Source organism: Furipterus horrens, unplaced genomic scaffold (assembly GCF_987537825.1).
Source record: "Furipterus horrens unplaced genomic scaffold, mFurHor1.1.pri manual_scaffold_15, whole genome shotgun sequence".
NCBI classification, from domain to species: Eukaryota; Metazoa; Chordata; class Mammalia; order Chiroptera; family Furipteridae; genus Furipterus; species Furipterus horrens.
In genome coordinates this window covers 25293792-25315148 of record NW_028327185.1, presented here as the reverse complement: position 1 = coordinate 25315148, position 21357 = coordinate 25293792, and the positions used below count along the sequence as shown (strand labels likewise).

Sequence of the window (21357 nt, the reverse complement as noted above, 5' to 3'; positions counted from 1 at the left end):
TGCAGACTCTGTCCTGAGTCCTGAAGTACAGGAGCACCAGGCTGGGGCCTGCTGGGTAGGGTGCGTCCAGGTCCAGCCCTGGACAGAAGGGGCAGGTCAAGGGTGATTCCTCAAAGCTGGGCAATGACACCGCCCTAGGGAGGAATGAGGCAGCAGAGACCTGTATGACCAGAGCTGAGCTCCTGTGGGAGCCATTCTGCTTCAAGACAGACAGACCCTAGGGGAGGCCAAGCCTGAAGATAGTGCCCACCTCCCACATGCCTCCCTGTCCCAGCACCAGCAGCCCCGTTCATTCTGGGATGTAAGGATTGAGCCAGGAGTCTTTCTCAGCTCTGAGGTTCACGCCCGACATGCTCACAGCTCAGGGAGAATGGGCAGGGGGTGCCTGGGGCCAGAGCAGCTGAGAGAGCCCCCAGCCCTGCACACTTCCACATGCTCAGTCTGCAGGGGCTGGCCAGGCTCATCTGGGCCCACCCTACGGCCCCGCTGGGGTTCTGCCTGCTTAGCATTGTGGTTTCTCTCAGAATCACAGGTTCTTCCAAGGAACTCTGCATTCCCCACTCTGCTGCCCACACAGCATCTGTCCCTGGGCCCAAGGGCAGGGTGTGACAGACCAGGACAGTCTGTCCTGGGCTTCAGCTGGGTCCCGCTCTGTGTACCTGGTCAGGCTGCTGAGCCCAGTCCTCCACACAGTGTCCTGGGTCTTCCAAGGCCACTAGGCCTGGCAGAGCCATCTCCACATAGCCTCTCTGCATGGGGACTGCGGGCCCAAGGTGTCCCAGGTCCAGGGGATGGGGTTCTGATGTGTCCCCCTCTAAAACCACACATCCCCTCCCAGCAGCCCACACCAAAGAGCTAGACTGGCAGGTTCCCATAGCATCCCTCGTGGTGAGGGTGCTTCAGGCGGCTCTGCGGATGCACAGGCCTGCGGGACACATCGCATCATGAAGGCAGGGCACACATCAGTGGAGCATCTGCGCACCTGGCCTCCCTGTGCCAGGCACGGTAGTCGCAACCCTTTTCTGCCAGGGAGCATCAGTGGGGCGTCTGGTGCCCACTCTCTCCTCAGAGAGGCCCAAGGGTCCCCGGTGGGTGCTGACAGCATCAGGGGAGAGAGGCCATGAGCAGGCAGGGGAGGCAGGGTCGAGGCGTGGAGGGAGAGCACCTCATCAGTGGCATAGGACCCTCGCTGAGATAGTCTCTCCATCAACTTCCCAAGAGCACAGAGAGAAGGGAACTTCCAGGGCTGCGGAGGTCCCTGGGGGTTCCCACCCCATTTTTAGCTGTGAGCGCTGAGGCAGAGCTCCCCTCCTCCAGGCCCCCTTGCCTGGACGTAAAAATAACAGCAATGGTTTCTTACCCTTGACCTCTCCTGGGAGCCTATCCAGGGAGCTGCAGATGGTGGAAATGAGCCACGCCAGTCACCACGCCAACTATGCACCTGACAGAAGATCCTGGTGCTCTAGGAGTCCCAACTCTGGGGCTTGTCCAGGGAGCAGTGAAGGAGAGGTTGCCTAGGCCACTGCCAGGAAGAGGACACCTGGCTGCTCACTCAGCATGGATTGAGCCTCCTGGTCACTGCTTATCTCTCAGCTGTCCATCCCCTGAATGGAGACATGTGGAAGCAAGAAGAAGACAAGGAGCCAAGACCCTTGGAGAGAACAGGGCTGGGCAGGGCCCAAGGCTAAGGGTCAGGAATCATGCAGAGGGTGCGGACAGTGGGATGGGCATGGATCAGTTGGGAGGGCAACCACAGGCTGGAGGAACAGCCGAGAGTAGCTGTTACTGTGCTGGATGACACAGTAGGCTGGCCTGGGGCCACAGCTCCTGGCCTGAACCAGGCAGGTCTGAGCTGGCCTGATGATGGGGGGTCTGGGTTGAGCTGGGCTGTGACAACTGTGGCTTCAGTGGACAGTCATTTAATGGGAGAGGAGGTATCCTCAGCTCAGTTGCACCAAGCTGGTCAATCTGGGCTGTCCTCAGCCATGCAGGTCTGTGATAGATGAGGTGGGCCAGGCTGCACTGAGCTGGGCTGTCCCAGACCGGGCTGGTTTGGGTGGACAGGTCATAGTCAGGCTGGCCCACCTGAGCCGGGCTGAGGTAGCCTGGACTGGATTGTCCTAGGTTGGCTGGTCTGGACACACCTGGGCTGAATGATGCTGACTTGAATTTGGCTGGAGGCTACTGAACTGAGCAGGGTGGAGTCAGGAGGAGCTGGGCTCAGCATCACTGGGTCAAACTAGAGTAGGCTAGGTGGATGGAGTAGGTTCTGCTCACCTACCTGCGCAGAGCTGGGGGAGACTGAGTGTTCTCTGTGGATCGTGACACGCCTGGGCAAAGCTGAGCTGAGCTGAATAGAGCTGGAATAAACTGGATTGAACTGGGAAGAAACAGGTTGAGTTGAACTAGGCCAAACTAAGCTGAGCTGAGCTGAAATGAACTGGACTGAGCTGGGCTCAGCTGAGTGAAATGAGGCTGAACTGAGCTGAACTGGGCTGAGCTGGGCTGAACTGAGCTGAACTGGGCTAAGCAGGGCTGGGCTAAACTGGGCTGAGCTGGGCTGAACTGGGCTGAGCTGAACTGAACTGGGCTAAGCAGGGCTGGGCTAAACTGGGCTGAGCTGGAAAAAACTGGGCTGAACTAGGTTGAGCTTCTGGGCTTGGCTAAACTGAGCTGAGCAGGAATGAACTGGGCTAAACTGGGCTGAACTGGGCTGAGCTGGGCTGAGCTAGGCTGAGCTGGGCTGAGCTAGGATAAATTAGGCTGAAATGAGCTAAACTGGGCTTAGCTGGGTTGGACTAAACTGGGCTGAGCTGGATTAATCTGGGCTGAGCTGGACTGAATTGGGCTGAAATTGGCTAAACTGAGCTGAGCTGGAATGAACTGGGCTGAGCTGAACTGGGATGAACTGGCCTCAACTGGGCTAAACTGGGCTGAGCAGAAATGAACTGGGCTGAGCAGGGCTGGGCTAAACTGGGCTGAGCTGGGCTAAACTGGGCTGAGCTGGGATGAACTGGGATGAACTTGGCTGAGCTGAGCTGAACTCGGCTGAGCAGGGCAAGGCTAAACTGGGCTGAGCTATGATGAATTAGGCTGAGCTGGGCTAAACTGAGCTGAGCTGGAATGAACTGGGCTGAACTGGGCTGAGCTGGGTTGAGCTGAGCTGAACTGAGCTGAGCTGTGCTGAATTGGGCTGAACTGGCCTGAACTGGGCTGAGCTGGGCTGAGCTGAGCTGAACTGAGCTGGGCTGAGCTGAACTGAGATGAACTGAAATGAACTGGGCTGAGCCGGGCTTGGCTAAACTGGGCTGAGCTGGAATGAGCTGGGCCTAACTAAGCTAACCTGGGCTAAACTGAGCTGAGCTGAGCTGAGCTGAACTGAACTGAACTGAACTGAACTCAGACTGGTCAAGCAGGGTGATGCTGTTCCGAGTCCCAGCTGACTTAGCTTAGTTGTGCTAAAATTGAGTTCAACTTACTGAGGAAGCTGTCCTTGGCTGGCAGGTTGAATTAGGCTGAGTCCGAGTGAATTTGGTTTGATTTTGTGGACTAAGGTAAGATAAGTTTCAAAGCTTGAAATGTCCTATTGTGGCCTGAGCTGGACGAGGATGGACCATGGTAGGCTCTCTGGAACTGAGCTGGACTGAAACGGGCTGGCTGGTGTTGCTGGTGCCAGCTGTCCTGACACAGGGTCATCTGGACCAGGAGAGCAGGGTAGAGCAGGGGGGGTGATGCTGGGCCAGGGCAGGATGAGCTGAGATCCAGGGTTCCCCGGTCAGGGGAGGGGCCAGCAGAGGCATGGGCTGGGGGAGGACCTCAGCTGGGCTCTGAAGAACCCCTGTCCTCTCCATGGAGCCTGACTTGGCCTCCCTTGGGAGGTCAGCAGGGAGGGTAGAGCACCAGGGCAGTCTGGCCGGTCATTGAGAGGTGGGGTGAAGGGGCACCCACAGTTGCAGGGAACAGAGCTCAGTGAGCAGCAGGTGGGATGAGGGAAGGGACACACTAGTGATTCCTGGGGTGTGGGAGCCTCAGGACCCCAGGCGTTAATGAGGGGGCTCAGGGTGGAGGCAGAGGGGCTGTTTTGCTGGTTCCTGGGGGTCTCAGGGTCCTTGCTCCCCAGAGGGAGCTGGAGAAATGGCTGCTGCCTGAGCTGCCCGAAAGTCCATGTTCCGGCCACTGGAGCTGAGGGTGGGATCCTGACTGGAAGTGAGAGAGTAACAGCTTTCAGTAGGGCCTCAGGGCTCATCAAAGGGTGTTTAGGAGCAATGAACCCAAAATGAGCCTGGGCTGTTCTGTCCCCTGGGCTGGAGCAGGAGTCCAGTGCTCTGTCCACTAGCCTTCCCTGCCTCTGCCATTCAGTCTTCCCTCCCAGACTCCCTGGGGCCTCGGGAGTGGATGTCCCAGGTCAGAGGTGAGCTGGCGCTGACCTGGCCCCCATTCCATCCCGTAGCCTCCAGACAGGGCCCATCTGTCTTTCCCTTGGTTCCCTGCCGCAAAAGCATCAGCAAGGAGAACACCTCTGTGACACTTGGCTGCCTGGTCAAGGACTACATCCCGGAGCCTGTGACTGTGACCTGGGATGCAGGTTCCCTGGAAAAGAGCATCACAACCTTCCCTGCCACCCTCGACTCAACCTCTGGCCTCTACACCACCACCAGCCAAGTGATGACTGCCTCAGACCAGTGGGCCAAACAGAAGTTCATCTGCAGTGTGGAGCACACTGGGTCCCCCACAGTTAATGTGACTGTGGCAGGTGAGGCAGGTAGGCCCAACTGCAGCCAGGGGGCTGCTGTCTGAGGGCAAGGGGCAGGCTGGGTGGGTGGGGACATCACACCCAGAGCACTCGGGGCCCTGGTCTGGGAGGCGGGGTTCAGAGTCTCAGAGAGGCCAACATCAGGCCTGCCACCTGTGTTCCCAGTGTGTGCCACCAACTTCACCCAGCCCACTGTGAAGCTGTACCACTCCTCCTGCAACCCCAGTGGTGACACCCATGCCACCATCCAGCTCCTGTGCCTCATCGACAACTTCACCCCAGGGAACATCAAGGTCACCTGGCTGGTGGACGGGCACGAGGCCAAGAACATGTTCCCAAACACCGGCACCCCCAAGCAGGAGGGCAACCTGTCCTCCATCATTAGCCGTCTCAACATCACCCAGGGCCAATGGGTGTCCCAACGCACCTATACCTGCCGGGTCAACTATCAAGGCTGCATCATTGAAGCACATGCCCGCAACTGCCCAGGTACAGCACGCCCATGCCAACACCCTGACACTCAGGCTGAGAGGGGCCCAGTATGGTCTCACACAGCCCTTCCCTGCTCACCAGAGTCCGAGCCTCGTGGCGTACATGTCTACCTGATCCCACCCAGTCCCCTTGACTTGTATGTCCTCAAGTCACCCAAGATCACCTGCCTGGTTGTGGACCTGGCCAGCGTGAATGGCATGAACCTGCAGTGGTTCCGGAGTGGGGTCCCCATGAAAGGCGCCACGAAGAGCCAGCGCCACTTCAACATGACTTACACTGCGACATCCATCCTGCCCGTGGAGGCCGGGGACTGGATCAAGGGCGAGACCTATGAGTGTAGACTGTCCCACCCGCACCTGCCCAAGAACATTTCACGCACCATCACCAAGGCCATCGGTGAGCCACAGGCTGAGGGGGGTGGGCGGGTCCCTCACTGGAGCCTGGGCTGACTCCACAGCTGTCCCACAGGCCAGCGTGCTGTTCCTGAGGTCTTCGTGTTCCTGCCGCCTGAGGAGAAGCAGGGGACCAAGGACACGGTCACCCTCACCTGCCTGATCCAGAACTTCAGCCCCGCAGACATCTCAGTGCAGTGGCTCCGAGATGACGCCCCGTTTCAGACCGACACCACCATGTGGCCCGTCGAGGCCAACAGCTCCAGCCGCACCTTCTTCACCGTCAGCCGCCTGGAGGTCAGCCAGGCAGAATGGGAGAAGGGGAGCAAGTTCACCTGCCGAGCGGTCCATGAGGCACTGCCAGCCTCTAAGACTCTGGAGAAGTCAGTGTCCAAAGGCCCTGGTAATTGACACCCTCTCTCCGCCGCTCCCAGGGCCGCATCCTGCCGGGCCGGGGAGGGTGCCTGCCCACCCTTGTGCTCAGTGTTGTCAATAAACACCCCGGTGCCTGCTTGGAGCCCTGGGTGGACCCGTTCTTGGGGGGTGAGCAGGACCACGGGGCCGGGGTGTCTTGGCGCAGAGGAAAGGATGCCCAGGAGAGGGGTGGGAAGGATGGGGCAGGGCTGAGGGGTGGTCTATCACCTACCCCTGTTTGTGTCGGGGGGCCCTCCCCACCGCCCCACCGTGGACCCTGCCCACCTAACAGAGTCCTGAAAACCAGAGGGTGGTTCCAGGGGAGGGACCATGGAGACCCCAGCTCAGCCCGCAGCTCCTGCCTCTCAGGAGGCCCTGAAGACCTTGGTTTCACCCCGGGCTCCGGCTGGCCGCACTGGACACAGATGGGCTCCCGAACCCCAGGCCCAGCTGCACACACAGGTCCTTCAGGTGGAGGAACAGGCTGAGTGGGTGTCCACACGGTCCCCAGCACACAGGAGCCCAGACGGCTCCCCCCAGCACCTCTCGAGCACAAGTGGGCAGAGACAGGCCCCCAACCACACAGGGCCAGCGCCAAGCCCCCCCACACTCTGAGCCTCCCCTCACTGCACCCCAGATTAGTCTCAGGGAAGGTCCTGACCCCCCCACACACACTCCCATGAGCCTCCCACGCAGCCACACCCACTGTGCCGGCCCTGAACCCACCACAGCGGCGTCCACCACCAGCCACGGCGCCTCATGTGGCGGGCACATCATCCATATACTCCCAGGAACCCCCCTCAGTCTGCCCTCTTGCCCAGGCCATCCCCAGACCCTTCCTCCCCATCACACCTGGGCCATCGGGTGGGAAGACGGGCATGGAAAGGCCCCTCACCCCTGGCTGGGAGCCCAGAGGCCGCACACGGCTTCCTCCTGTGGCCCCAGCGCCCCCAGTCAAACCCTCCCTGTCACATGCACCCACGGATGGACGGCAGGCAAAACATGAACACAGACACACTTATGACACAGACGTTCACGGACACATACACATGTGACATACATGGGCACAGATGCTGGAATACACAGCCACACATGGACACACACACAGAGGACGTGGGCTCTCCCATACCCCATAGCAGTTTGCTGGCCCCATCCCAGGCCCTGGAGGCTGTGGGGATCAGAGCCAGGGACCAAGCCCACACCAAGCCCAAAGTCCATGTGCGTGTCTGACTACCCAGACCCCTCACTTTGTCCTGCACACGCACGTGCACACACACACACACTCCCAAGCACAGGAGCACCCATGAGCATTTCACAGGAAAGGCAGCAAATGCTAGCCTACAGTGCAAAGACACAGCACGGAGGCACCTGGCCGCTGTGCTCCAGGCAGACCCCGGCGCCTGCTCATGGCGCACCTCACTCCTTGGAGCCTGGAGGCTGAGGGGGGCAGCGCCGGGGCCAGCACAGGGTCAGGGGCGGATGCAGGCTCCCGTGTGGCCAGGCCAGCCCCTTGAAGTGGTAGCCTGGGTCTGTGGAGCTCAGACTCCTTCTGCGGGTTCCAGGTGGCCAACACATGTGCCGTTTGGTGGGGTCCCCAGGCCAGCAAGAAAGAAGCGGCATAGACACAGGGCTGGGGGTGGGCAGAGTGGGAGCTGAGGTGAGGGGCCCACAGGGCCAACTGGGGTGACCAGCAGTCAGGAGAGAAGCGACAGGAATGGAGGGAGAGAAAATGCAGTGGGTGGTGGTCAGGATAGGGCAGAGGGTGGAGCTCCCATACAGTCGCCCTCGGTGGGGCAGGGGTTTCAGATGCCAGCCTTGTGGAGCTGGTTGGTGGCTCTGGGCAGTTGCCAAGGGGGCTGGTGGGGACTTCCCAAGACTCTCAAGGCCGAGGAAGGCTGACTGGTGGGTGCCCACAGAGGTGGACCTCCAGGACCTGTGCACTGGGGAGGCCGAGACTGAGGAGCTGGATGAGATGTGGACCAGCCTCTTCATCTTCATGGGGCTCTTCCTGCTCAGCGTGACCTACAGTGCCTCCATCACGATCTTCAAGGTGGGACATGGCCCGTCCTCCAGGGCCGAAGGTGGGCCGGGAGCCCCAGCAGCACAGACCGAGCGGGGGCACAGCCCTTCACGCATGCCCTCCTCGCAGGTGAGGCGGGTCTTGACTGCTGTCCTGCAGGAGACGCCGCAGGCCACCCATGACTACGTGAACACCCTGCAGCTGGAGGCCTGGGCCCAGAGCGCCAACAGCACCGGCCTGGCTGCCTTCCTCCCCATGTCTGAGCACCACTGAGGCCGTCTGCTCTGCCCCAGGTGAGAGGACAGCAGAAAAACTTCCAAAGGGGTCAGAGCCAGAGACTCAGTGACCAGCTCACCAGCATCCGGAAGATTCCAGCTCAGGCCCAAGATCCGGGGACCAATGGGACCTGCCAATCACAGCCCCACTCCCACCCCTCTTTGGGACAAGTCCCAGAATAGTATCTGTCCCTTTGACAAAGTAACCTTGGCTGTGCATGTGCATGACCTCTCTGGGCTCCTCCCATGCCCCTGAGGTCAGGGCCACCCATTCTTACTGGACAACTTCTAAAACACAGTAAGGCCTGGAACCCATGGCCCAGCCCACTGCCCAGAGTCCAAGCTCAGTACTCAGAGTTCAAAACAAACCAAGAACTTAGAGTCCAAGCCCAGCCTGAGGCCTCACTCCCCAGACTTAGTCTCACCCCTCTGGCCCCAGATCTGAGTGTCCTGCCCTGGTGCCCAGCCCCTGTCCCTCTGCTCAGCCTTCCTGTTGTCCACCCCAACCCTGTCCCTGGAGAATGTGGAGGCAGAGAAGCCCTCCCGGGAAGGCCCTGAGATTCTGGGGAGGTGTGCAGGGTCCCACGTGTGGGAGAAGGGGTCCCACAAGGTACAAACAGCAGCAGCTGGCGTGGCCCAGCAACTCTAGTCCCATCCACTGTGGCCTCGTTCCAGCTCTCACTCCTGGCTTGCAAGTTCAGTTTCCTTCCCACTGGGTCTCTTAGTAAAGTTCTTTTTTACAAACCTCATGCTCCCTGAGTGTGCACTGGGGGAGGTGTCTGTGGCCCTGTGGTGGTGGTCAGACAAGGAACACAGGGTACTCATGGAGCCCTATGGGCCCATGTGGCCAGCCGCTGTTTATGAGTCCCTTTGACACCCCCAAAACAGCCCAATGTGCCTGCCCACCAAACACAAAGACTGGCCAATCCTTGGCCCCCTTCCTCCCCTAATCGGCCTGGACATCCCCGCAAGCACGAGCTATGTGGAGCTGGCTGCTGTTGTCCTCAAGAAGGAAGCTGGTGTGCCACGGAGGCAGAAGCCACAGGCCCCAAGAGATGGCCAGATGGCCAAGGATGAACATGAGCATAAGACTGAGCCTCTCTCCAGGACAAATAGGTGGTTTCCCTGGTTGGACAGACCTTCCCACAAGGATCTCTGTGCAGTCCACTGGAAATGGGAGGAGAATATGTGAACACACATGATGAAGGGCAGGTTCCTTCATATACAAAGAGTGCTCAAGAACCAAAAAAAAGAGGATAGTGAGCAGTGGGTTCTTCACAGCAAGGAAGAGGCAAGTAGCCAAGAATAGGAAGAAATGTTTCAGTAACTAGGAAAGTTACAGTAAGGGGTTGGTTGTGAGTGTGCTTTGTGGGACTCACCCTGTCCGAGATGTGGGAATGGTTAAGACTATTCTTCAGGTGCACTGGCCGCGTTACCAGCATCCAAAGCCCCAGACCCTTTGGACAGGAGACTCCACTCCTACCAATGACCCTTCAGAGACCCTTGAAGGAGGACGGCAAGGGCTTGGCCCACACATGAGTGACTCATGTCTCTGCCGAACCTGGGAGGGAGGAGTGACGGCCACCCTACCAGGAGGCCTGAGCATGAGCACAGTCCAGGTGAGAAAGCGGACAGGCCCATAACAGGGGTGCCACGTCCCTGCCTTCACAGCCCTCCCAGCAGCAAGAGGCTGCCTCCCGGGACCCCTCCCTCCACTTCCTCCTCTAGTTAACCCACCACAGTGGTCTGAAGGGTGACTCCAAAAGCCAGGTCCACACCCTAATTCCTGGAACCTATGAATGGAACCTTATTTGGAAAAGGGGTGCTTCCAAATGTGATTTAAGTTAAGGATCTTAAGATGAGAATGTGCAGGTGGCCCCAAATCCAAGAGCAAGTGCCCTTATAAGAGAAAACAGAAGACACAGGCACCGAAAAGGAGACTGGGGCAATGTAGTCCCCAACCAACGGACGCGTGGGGCCCCCAGAGACAGAAAGTGTCAGCAAGGACGCCTCCCTGGGCCCCTAGAGGCACTGCAGCCCTGTCCACATCTTGATGGATGTCTGACCCCCAGGACCGTGAGAATGAATTTCTGTTGTTTTAAGCCACTCAGTCTGTGGTCCTTCGTCATGGACACCCCATGAGCCAGTAAGGCTTGGCTAAGCAGAGGGCCCTCCTTCTTCTGGAGAAGCCCTGGGGAGGACTGTCTCCAGGCTCATTCCTCTCTCACCTGGACCCGCACACAGCTCCTGACATGCAGAGGGGCAGAGCGCACCTCCACTCAGCCTCTTCCACCCAACTGCCACCGCTGGTAGTTTGCAAAGACCCAGCGCCACTTCTCAAGTCCCTCCTCTTCTGCCCTGAGTTCCATGCCTGTCTGTGCCCACCATGGGGTCATGCCACCCTTGTGTGAGCCCAGCTGAGTGCTCCCTTCCCCTCCTGACCTCCTCAATTTCATCCATGCCCGGTTCTGAGGCAGCCCACGAGGCCCCGTCACGTGTCCCTTGCTTGCTCCTCCTGCTCTCCGAGGCAGGTACTTTGAGGAATGCCAGGACTTCAGACCCCGGGAGGGTGCCAGGCCTAGGGACTCACAGGTGGGCAAGACGGCAGAACTTCAGGGCCATTAGTCCCCAGTTCAGACAGCACTGAAGCTGGAGCTGGCCTGGGAGGGCGTGCAGGCATGGGGAGGACCCTGGGCTACTGTACTCCTAAAAACACCCAGAGTTCTTTGAGCCGCCCAGGTCCCCCACCCTCTATCCATGTCCTGCTCTCCTGCTCTGCCTGCCCTGGGCCCCTGACTCCTGTGAAGAGCTGACCTCTCCCTGGCTCCCAGGGTCCTTGCTGACACGGGCAGGTGTCCTTCCTGGAGGGGACAGTCAGCTCCTGTGTGTCACTCCAGAACCTTGTGCATGTGAAGACATGACTAAATGAATAAACGCAGGACAAAAAAAAAGTCCACCTGCCCCTTGGCCAGGCCAGGGCCGCCTCCTGGATGGGGGGGTGCCAGTGGGACTTTTGGGACCAGTAGGGGAGCCCTGAGCAGGAAACTGGGTAGGTGTGGGCCAAGGATGGCCACAGTCACCCCGACACACAGGGCTGCAGGCCCCTAGACAGGAGCAGCCTTGCACCCACCCTGCTTGTGTCTGGGCCCCAGCTGCCCACAGAAGTCACTGGTCACACCAGGCGACAGTGGCTCTCACCTTCCCACCCGATCCTGTGGCCTGCTCACTGGAGGTCACTCAGGCAAGCCCTGTGCCTCTGAGCCCCTGTCCCACCAGCCCTGACAGCCTTCCTTCTCGGCCCGTGTGTGTCTCACTGTCCCAGAGCCCCCAGTGCATGTGCTCCGTTCCTGCTTCCCTGCATCTCTGTCCCCCTCCCAGCCCTGTGAGCAGCCAACTGGAGCCAGGATCCCACCACAGCCAGGGCCAAGCTCCTGAGGGTCACAGGCCAGGCCACACACACCTGGCCTTGCCACAGCCAGACCACAGGCCAGACATGACGTAGAGATGAGCAGCTGAGACTGGCGGGACAGGAAGTGGGCAAGTGACCCCAACTAGGTTCACAACATAGTCTGAAGCCCCTCCCCAGCCTTCCCCTAAGCATCAGCCTTGCCCCAGAACGAGCAAGGGCCCAGAATGGGGCAGGGGTCTGCTGAAGCCACATGGCCATCAGAGGGGTCCTAGGTGAGACCTGGCCTCCTCCCCACTCCAACTCCTCGGTGGAGGGCTTGAGGACGGACCTGACCCTCGGGACCACCTGGCCAAGAGGAGCCTGAGTCTCTCTCAGCCTTGGTGGCCCCTCCAGCAGTCTTCAGCAGGTGGGTCCCAGATGCTGTTCAGGCCTCATCTATTCATTGGCTAGGCACTCAGAGCCCTCCTGAGACCAAGGATGTGGAAAACAGGTACCAAGATAGAGCGGGGGAGAGGGAAAGGCAAACAACCTCCAAGAGCCAAGAGGACCATAGGCCAGGACACGCTACTGGCCAAGAATGAGTTGGGCTATTGTGGCCTGTTTGAAGTTGAGCTGGGAAGAACTGAGATGAACTGAGCTGAGTGGGGCTGAGATGAACTTGGTTGAGGTGGGCTGAGCTGGGCTAAGCTGGAATGAACGGGGCTGAACTGAGCGTAGCTGAAGTGAACTGGGCTGAGCAGGGCTGAGCTGGGCTGAGCTGGGCTGAGCTGGGCTGAACTGGGCTGAACTGAGCTTAGCTGAGGGGAACCAGGCTGAGCTGAGCTAACTGGACTAAGTTAAGTTGAACTGGGTTGGGTTGGGCTGAGGTGAGCTGACTTGGACTGAGTTGAAATGAAATGTGCTGAACTGAGCCTAGCTGAGCTGAACTGGGCTTAACTGGACTGATCTGAGCGGGGTGGAACTGGGCTAGCTGGGCCATGCTTATCTGGGCTGAGCTGGGCTGAGCTGGGCTGAACTGGGCTGAGCTGGGCTGAACTGGGCTGAGCTGGGCTGAGCTGAGCTGAACTGAGCTAAGCTGAACTGGGCTGAGCTGGGCTGAACTGGGCTGAGCTGGGCTGAACCGGGCAAGCTGGGCCATACTTATCTGGGCTGAACTGGGCTGAGCTGAGCTGAACTGAGCTAAGCTGAACTGGGCTGAGCTGGGCTGAACTGGGCTGAACTGGGCTGAGCTGAGCTGGGCTGAGCTGAGCTGAGCTGAACAGAGCTAAGCTGAACTGGGCTGAGCTGGGCTGAGCAGGGCTGAATTGGGCTGAGCTGGGCTGAGCTGGGCTGAGCTGAGCTGGGTGAAACTGGGCTAGCTGGGCCATGCTTAGCTGGGCTTAGCCAGGCTGAGCTGAGCTGAGCTGAGCTGAGCTGAACTGAGCTAAGCTGAACTGGGCTGAGCTGGGCTGAACTGGGTTGAGCTGGGCTGAGCTGAGCTGAACTGAGCTGAGCTGAACTGAGCTAAGCTGAACTGGGCTGAGCTGGGCTGAGCTGGGCTGAACTGGGCTAGCTGGGCCATGCTTATCTGGGCTGAGCTGGGCTTAGCCAGGCTGAGCTGAGCTGAACTGAACTGGGCTAGCTGGGCCATGCTTAGCTGGGCTGAGCTGGGCTGAGCCAGGCTGAGCTGAGCTGAACTGAGCTGAGCTGAACTGGGCTGAGTTGAGCTGAGCTGGGCTGAACTGGGCTGAGCTGGGATGAACTGGGCTAGCTGGGCCATGCTTAGCTGGGCTGAGCTGGGCTGAGCCAGGCTGAGCTGAGCTGAACTGAGCTGAGCTGAACTGGGCTGAGTTGAGCTGAGCTGGGCTGAACTGGGCTGAGCTGGGATGAACTGGGCTAGCTGGGCCATGCTTAGCTGGGCTGAGCTGGGCTGAGCCAGGCTGAGCTGAGCTGAACTGAGCTGAGCTGAACTGGGCTGAGTTGAGCTGAGCTGGGCTGAACTGGGCTGAGCTGGGATGAACTGGGCTAGCTGGGCCATGCTTATCTGGGCTGAGCTGGGCTGAGCTGAGCTGGGTTGGGTTGAACTAGGCTAGCTGGGCCATGCTTAGCTAGGCTGAGCTGAACTGAGCTGAGCTGAACTGAGCTAAGCTGAACTGGGCTGGGTTAGGCTGAACTGGGCTGAGCTGAGCTGTGCAGAACTGGTCTAGCTGGGCCATGCTTAGCTGGGCTGAACTGGGTGGAACTGGGCTGGCTGGGCCATCCCTAGCTGGGCTGAGCTGGGCTGACCTGAGCTGGGTTAAACTGGGCTGACTGGGCCATGCTTAGCTGGGCTGAGCTAGGCTGAGCCAGGCTGAGCTGAGCTGAGCTGAGCTGAGCTGAACTGAGCTAACCTGGGTTGGGCTGGGTTAGGCTGAACTGGGCTGAGCTGAGCTGTGCAGAACTGGTCTAGCTGGGCCATGCTTAGCTGGGCTGAGCTGGGCTGAGCTTGGCTGAGCTGAGCTGAGTTGAGCTGAACTGGGCTGAGGTGGGCTAGCTTGGCCATGCTTAGCTGGGCTGAGCTGGGCTGAGTTGGGCTGAGCTGAGCTGAGTTGAGCTGAGCTAGGCTGAGCTGAGCTGGGCAGAACTGGGCTAGCTTGGCCATGCTTAGCTGGGCTGAGCTGGGCTGAGCTGAGCTGAGTTGAGCTGAACTGGGCTGAGGTGAGCTGAGCTGACCTAGGCTGGGCTAAACTGAGCTGACCTGGGCTAGGCTGAGCTGGGCTGAACTGGGTTGAGCTGGGCTGAGCTGGGAAGAGGTGACCTGAGCTAGGTGAACTAAGCTGATCTGGGTGAGCTGGGATGAGCCTGGCTGAGCTGGGTGAGCCGGGCTGAGCTGAGCTGAGCTGAGCTGGGTGAGCTGAGCTGAGCTGGGCTGAGCTGGGTGAGCTGGGTGAGTTGGGTGAGTTGGGTAAGCCGAGCTGAGCTGGGTGAGCTGGGTGAGATGAGCTGGGTGCGCTAGACTGAGCTGGGAGAGCTGAACTGGGTGAGCTGGGTGTACTGAACTGGGCTGGGCTGAACTGAACTGAGTTGAGCTGAGCTGGGCTGAGCTGGGCTAAACTGAGCTGAGTTAGTCTGAACTGGGCTGAGCTGGTCTGGGCTTGGCTGGGCTGGCCTTGCTGAGCTGAGCTGGCTGGCAGGTGGTGAATGCAAAGATTTGGGTTCAGTTGTCCCTGGTGTCCTGTTCCCCACCCAGGCTGCCCCCTATGTTTCCAGGGGCACATGAAGGCTGTGCAATCTCAGGTGTATCTGTACCCTGTGTCCTCTCTTCTCTTGTCACTTGTGGCCCCGAAGGGAATACAAGTGGGGGCCCTGTGTGCCCAGCCTGTTTAGGTGAGACACATCAGAAGGACTGATATGGTTGGGCCTCTGGTCTTGAGACCCTTGTAGGCCATGAGGTGGACCTCTACCTGTTGGGGGACTGGAGTGGTGTTAGTAGAGGGGGGTGGTTTAAGGGGGGGGCACAGAAGGCTCAGGTCCCCTCTCTTTCCCAATGTGCCCTCCAGCATAGCCATGTTGGCCCCCAGCTTCAAGTCCAGACCCTTCTGTGCTCTCCTATGTCCCCCTCTGGGCTCATCTCTCATTACCCCCAATGGAGCATGGCCATACAGCCTGTACAGAGAGGGCTGAGGCACCAGTACTGCCAAGAGGCTCAGCTGGTCAGTGGAGAGCCATGTGCAATGACCGTGACTCAATCTGGAGGTTGCCTACACAAGGAACATGCCAGTCCATGTGCTAGAGCTCCAGGAGTGTGTTCAGAAGCAGCGCAGCTGGACTCTGCGGCCAGTCCCAGCCCCAGGTTTCTGGCACGTGAGCTGAGCGGCCTTGGGGCAGTCACTAGCCCTCTCTGTGCCTGTGTCCCCTGGGCGGAGGAGAGGTGGGCGTGGTCCTGTCTCCGTGGGGCTGTCTCGGAGTCTCACAGTACGCCATCCTGTGTTGCAGTGGATGCGGCCAAGCCCAGTCTCTTCCCACTGAGTCTCACGAGCACCAACCCAGATGGTCATGTGGTCATCGGCTGCTTGATCCAGGGCTTCTTCCCACCTGGGTCTGTGAATGTGACCTGGGACCACAACGGGGACAGCACCTCCATCAGGAACTTCCCCCCTGCGCAAGCCCCTGGGGGCCTGTACACCATGAGCAGCCAGCTGACCCTGCCGGCTGACCAGTGCCCAGAAAAAACGACCCGGAAATGCAGCGTGAACCACAATTCCAGCTCCAACCAGGCTGTGGACGTGCCTTGCAAAGGTCAGAGGTCAGGCTGGGGAGGGATGGGTCAGGTTCGCATGGTGGAACCATGTCCCCCACTGGGGCTCCCCTCAGGCAAGAGTGGGCTCAGCTTGAGCCCCCAGTGGCTTGTCAAGAGGGGGCAGGGTCTGGACCAGGAGGGAGGGAAGGGGGTGAATGGGTGCAGGTGTGCTAACGGCTCTGCCTCCCTCTCAGGACCATGTGACCAACCAAACTCATGCTGCCAGCCCCGCCTGACACTGCATCGGCCCGCCCTCGAGGACCTGCTCCTGGGCTTCAATGCCAACATCACGTGCACACTGAGTGGCCTGAAAGACCCCAAGGGTGCCGCCTTCACCTGGAAGCCCACGGGTGGGAAGGACACCATCCAGGTGACGTCTGAGCCTGATGCTTTTGGCTGCTACAGTGTGTCCAGCGTCCTGCCGGACTGTGCTGAGCTGTGGAACCGCGGGGACACCTTCTCATGCGCTGTCACTCATGCTGAGTCCAAGAGCCCGCTGACCGCCACCATCAGCAAAACCTCAGGTGGGCCTTGACTCCACCCTGCACTGCACTATGTGCGAGGCATCTGCTAAGCCTGCCTCCCCAAACCCGGGCGCCCCATCCACACTTTACAGATGGACACTGGGCACAGGGCGCCTAGACAGCCCTCACCCTGACGTGTCTCCTCCACTCCCCAGGGAACCTCCTGCCGCCCCAGGTCCACCTGCTGCCGCCACCCGCGGAGGAACTGGCCCTCAACGAGATGGTGACGCTGACGTGCGTGGTGCGGGGCTTCAGCCCCAGTGACGTGCTGGTGCTGTGGCTGCATGGGGACCAGGAGCTGCCCCGAGAGAAGTACTTGACCTGGAGCCCCCGGCGAGAGGCTGTCCAAGGCGCCTCATTCGCCGTGGCCAGCGTGCTGCGCGTGGAGGCTGAGCAGTGGAAGAGCGGGGACAACTTCTCCTGCATGGTGGGCCATGAGGCCCTGCCCCGGAACTTCACCCAGAAGACCATCGACCGCCTGGCGGGTAAACCCACCCACGTCAACGTGTCCGTGGTCTTGTCAGAGGTGGACGGCACCTGCTACTGAGCTGCCCCGCCTGCCCACCCTGCCTCAAATAAACTCCATGCTGGCCCAAAGCAGCCACACGACCCCTGGCCCCTGTCTGGTCCTCTCGGCCTGGCCCCCTGGCGTGCCCTCACACCCGTGCGCTTGTGTGTGTGTGAGCGTGAGTGTGAGTTCACAGGGTCTGAGACCAGGCTGCAGTGAGCCCTGGGGCTGCAGATCATGGGAGGCAGGCACAGCTGGTGGGACCTGGGAGCAGTGGACACCCCTGTAGGGGCAGCAGGAGGGGAAGGGGTGGGAGGGAGCTGAGCGGCCGAGGAAGGCTTTGCTGCCACGTGAGAGCAGAATAGCCAGGGCACAAGGTGCAGGCCGGCCCCACTGACGCACAAAGAAGGGGACCACCTCCCTGTGCATTCCTCCCTGCCTACATCACAAGGCTCTGTGTTCACATGGATGTGCACACATCTTCCCTGTGCTCACACTCACATGGGTGCACACACATCCCCCTTGTGTTCACACTCACATGAGCACACACATCTTCCCTGTGCTCACACTCATGTAGGTGAACACACATCCTGCATGTGTTCATTCACATGGGCACACACATCTTCCACATGCTCACATTCATGTGGGTGAACACACATCCCCTGTGTGTCCACACTCATATGGGTGTGCACATGTCCTCCATGTGCTCACACTCACATGGGTGCACACACATCCTCTGCCTGCTCACACGTGGGTGCACACATCTGAACTGTGCAGGTGTAGAAAGTTCACACACAGCTCAGACCCCACTCCAAGATGGCACCAGGAATCCTCATCAAGCCCCCAGCAGGTTTCTCCAGGCCCAGCCCACTGTCCCAAGTCCCTCCTGACTTCAGGCCTCCTTGTTGCCCAGCTGGGCACAGGTCAGGGAACAATTTCCCAGGCCCCTCCATGGCAGCCTCTGATCCCTGCCCGGTCCCCTGACTCAAGCCTCCCATAGCTCCATGAGCCCAAGTATGGCCCAAACCATGAGGTGGGGAAAGGGCCCCTCCCAGCCCCTGAGTAGGGCTCCCGGCAGAAGAAGAGGAACAGAATGGAAAGGACAGTCCCATGACCCCCTGGGACACCTGGCACGAAGGCCACTGCTCTTGTCTTAGACACCTTCTGGGCCTCTCCAGGGGACCTAGCCTTCTGACTGCCTCCCTGTGCTCCCAGGGCTAAGGTGGGGTGGGGCCTCCTAACCACCCTGCTTACAACTCCCCTCTTGAGGGCCCAGTCACCAAAGTTCAGTAGGGGAGAACAGGGTGTTAACTGGGGAAATGCTGCCATAGTGAAGGTGCTCCTGCTACCAGGGACCTAGGATCTACCCAAGGAGGGGCTTCCTAAGGAGTCAGGGGAGGGAGAAGAAATAAGTAGATAGGGAGCCGAACCAACAGATAGACAGCAGGCAGATAGGTGGATGGACCACAGGACATATGAAGTATGAAAGGATACATGGATGGATGGATGGATGCATGCAGGTGTGAATAGATGAGTGACTGTGCCAGCATATGACAAGCAGGTCCAAATCCCATTTAACATGGGAGGACTATGCCCTAGGACCCTGAAGACAGCAGGGCTGTCTGGTGGCCTTCACCTGGCCCTCCTTCACACTCCTCATAGCTCATCTGCTACAGTCCCTGGGAGGACAACAGAGGGCCCACCTGGCCCATGAGACATTAAACCACAGGCTGAGACCTATGTCTCAGACTGGAGCAGCTGAGGGTGACTTGTCCATTTCTCTCTGGCCCCATTCAGAGCCAAGGCCAGTCCATCCCAAAAGCAGGGACTGAGTGAGGACAGAGATAGGGCTGAGATCCAGAAGGCCTTGGGTTTGAGTTCTCCTTAGAACAGCAAAGACAGTGACCACTATCCTGTCCTGCCAGGTCTCTCTCCCTGTGTGCCAAGACCCTCAGAGACAGAGGTCCTGGGGGCATCTCAAGAGGTGAGAGGGTCCCAGCCTCTTCCTGCCACCTCGTCCTCCCTGGGGCGGCCTCCGCCCCGTGGGATGAGGAGCCACCTGCTGCTGTCCTGACCCCAGGGTGTGGGCATGGGAGGGTGTTGCTCGGCCCCCACCCACACAGGCGCATGCCGGGTAGGCTCTCAGTGTCTTTCAGATTGTCAAGAGCCGCTGTCCTGGGTGGTGATGGATCTGCCACAGGAGGACCTGGAGGAGGACACCCCAGGAGCCAGCCTGTGGCCCACCACTGTCACCCTGCTCACACTCTTCCTGCTCAGCCTCTTCTACAGCACAGCACTGACTGTGACCAGTGTCCGGGGCCCGCCTGGCGGCAGAGAGGGCTCCCAGTACTAAGCAGGAGCCAACCAGGCCCAGGTGGGGAGGTGAGGAGGCAAGGCGGTGGGTTCATGTGGGGGACAGGACGCTTGGCTCCCAGAAAGCATGTGCACCAGGAGTTTTGTATCCCAGGGAGGTCGTCCCTCCCAGGCACTGAGCACACTAGCAGGCCTGGGGACAGCAGGCTCAAGGCGGCTGCCTCCCACCAGGTGCGGTCACTGCCAGAATCAATTCAGTTTCTGGTGAGCCAGCCTAGGGCTGCGTCTGGGGCACTAGCAGAGAACCTGTGGCCTCAGGATCTCCCCAGCCTGACCCTCCTGTGTTTGCAGGGAAGAGCAGGGAAGAGCGTCCTCGAGCCCAGAAGGACCCCAGAGGTCAGCTCATCTTGGAAGACAGCCACCTGTGCCCCACAGGCCATCCTGGTGCAATAAACTCTTCACAAACACACAGACGTTCTCTGACTCTGAATGAGGGAGGGGACAGAGAATAGGGAAGCATCAGAAAAGATGAATACCAGCCTCAGGACTCAAGGCAGGATCACAGTAGACATGGGGAGGGGCTGCCTAGCCCACCAGACCGGGTTCTGTATAAGGCACAGGTCTAATCAGGAGCATGTTTCAACAAAAGGACACAAAACCAGACCCCTCACAGAAATGGGCCGAGTTCCCTGGTTCTGCTCACTGAGCCCTGCTTCTGAGCCCTGAGCCTTGGCTGTGGTCTCTGAGCTCTGGTTCTGATCCCTGAGCCCTGGTCCTGATCCCTGAGCCCTGGCTGTGGTCTCTGAGCTCTGGTTCTGATCCCTGAGCCCTGGTCCTGCTCACTGATCCCTAAACCTGCCCATGAGCCCTGATCTTGCTCACTGAGCCCTTGTCCAGCTCACTGAGCCCTGGTTCTTATCACTGAGCCCTGGTCCTGATCTCTGAGGCCTGGTTCAGATTCCTGGGCCTTGATCCTGGTCACTAGACCTGGGTCCTGCTCATTGGGCCCTGGTTCTGATCCTGAGCCCTGGCTGTGGTCTCTGAGCTCTGGTTCCAATCCCTGAGGCCCAGTACTGCTCACTGAGCCCTGGACCTGCTCATTGAACCTTGGTCCTCCTCCTGAGTCCTGGTTCTGATCCTGAGCCCTGGTCCTGAGCCCTGAGCCCTGGTTCTGATCCCTGAGGCCTGGTTCTGATCCATGAATTCTGGTCCTGCTCACTGATCCCTAGACCTGCCCCTGAGCCCTGGTTCTTATCACTGAGCGCTGGTCCTGATCTCTGAGGCTTGGTTTGGATCCCTGGGCCTTGATCCTGGTCACTAGACCTGGGTCCTGCTCATTGGGCCCTGGTCAGATCACTGAGCCCTGGTCCTGCTCACTGATCCCTAGACCTGCCCCTGAGCCCTGGTTCTGTTCCCTGAGCCCTGGTTCTGATCACTGGGTCCTGCTCCTGCTCACTGAGCCCTGGTCCTGATCTCTGAGGTCTGGTTTGGATCCCTGGGCCTTGATCCTGGTCACTAGACCAGGGTCCTGCTCGTTGGGCCCTGGTTCTGATCCCTGAGCCCTGGCTGTGATCCCTGAGCCCTGGTTTTGATCCCTGAGGCCTGGTACTGCTCACTAAGCCCTGGTCCTGCTCACTGAGCCCTGGTTCTGATCCATGAATTCTGGTCCTGCTCACTGATCCCTAGACCTGCCCCTGAGCCCTGGTTCTGTTCCCTGAGCCCTGGTTCTGATCACTGGGTCCTGCTCCTGCTCACTGAGCCCTGGCTGTGGTCTCTGAGCTCTGGTTCCAATCCCTGAGGCCCAGTACTGCTCACTGAGTCCTGGCCCTGCTCATTGAGCCTTGGTCCCCCTCCTGAGCCCTGCTTCTGATCCTGAGCCCTGGTCCTGAGCCCTGAGCCCAAATTCTGATCCCTGAGGCCTAGTACTGCTCACTAAGCCCTGGTCCTGCTCACTGATCCCTAGACCTGCCCCTGAGCCCTGGTTCTGATCCCTGAGGCT

At 59.6% G+C, this 21357-nt stretch overlaps 1 long non-coding RNA gene and 2 gene segments (V, D, J or C); all 3 read left to right on the top strand.

Moving 5' to 3' along the window:
* Positions 1 to 17146, top strand: part of LOC149992534 (Ig alpha-1 chain C region-like) — a 120465-nt gene extending 103319 nt beyond the window's left edge. Inside the window, 3 exon segments of the C gene segment in view lie at positions 15710 to 16019; positions 16179 to 16537; positions 16693 to 17146. Of these exon segments, the coding sequence occupies positions 15710 to 16019; positions 16179 to 16537; positions 16693 to 17084 (1061 nt within the window).
* On the top strand, positions 1298 to 9066 carry LOC149992535 (immunoglobulin heavy constant epsilon-like). The segment is given in 6 exon segments: positions 1298 to 1709; positions 4451 to 4753; positions 4919 to 5242; positions 5327 to 5641; positions 5714 to 6040; positions 7968 to 9066. Coding segments are annotated over 6 exon segments (1920 nt in total).
* A 430-nt stretch (positions 17147 to 17576) lies between the features above and the next one.
* On the top strand, positions 17577 to 19825 carry LOC149992533 (uncharacterized). Its single transcript, XR_016508283.1, has 2 exons — positions 17577 to 19419; positions 19710 to 19825. It is a non-coding gene; the product is annotated as an uncharacterized LOC149992533 (long non-coding RNA).
* Positions 19826 to 21357: the final 1532 nt, after the last annotated feature.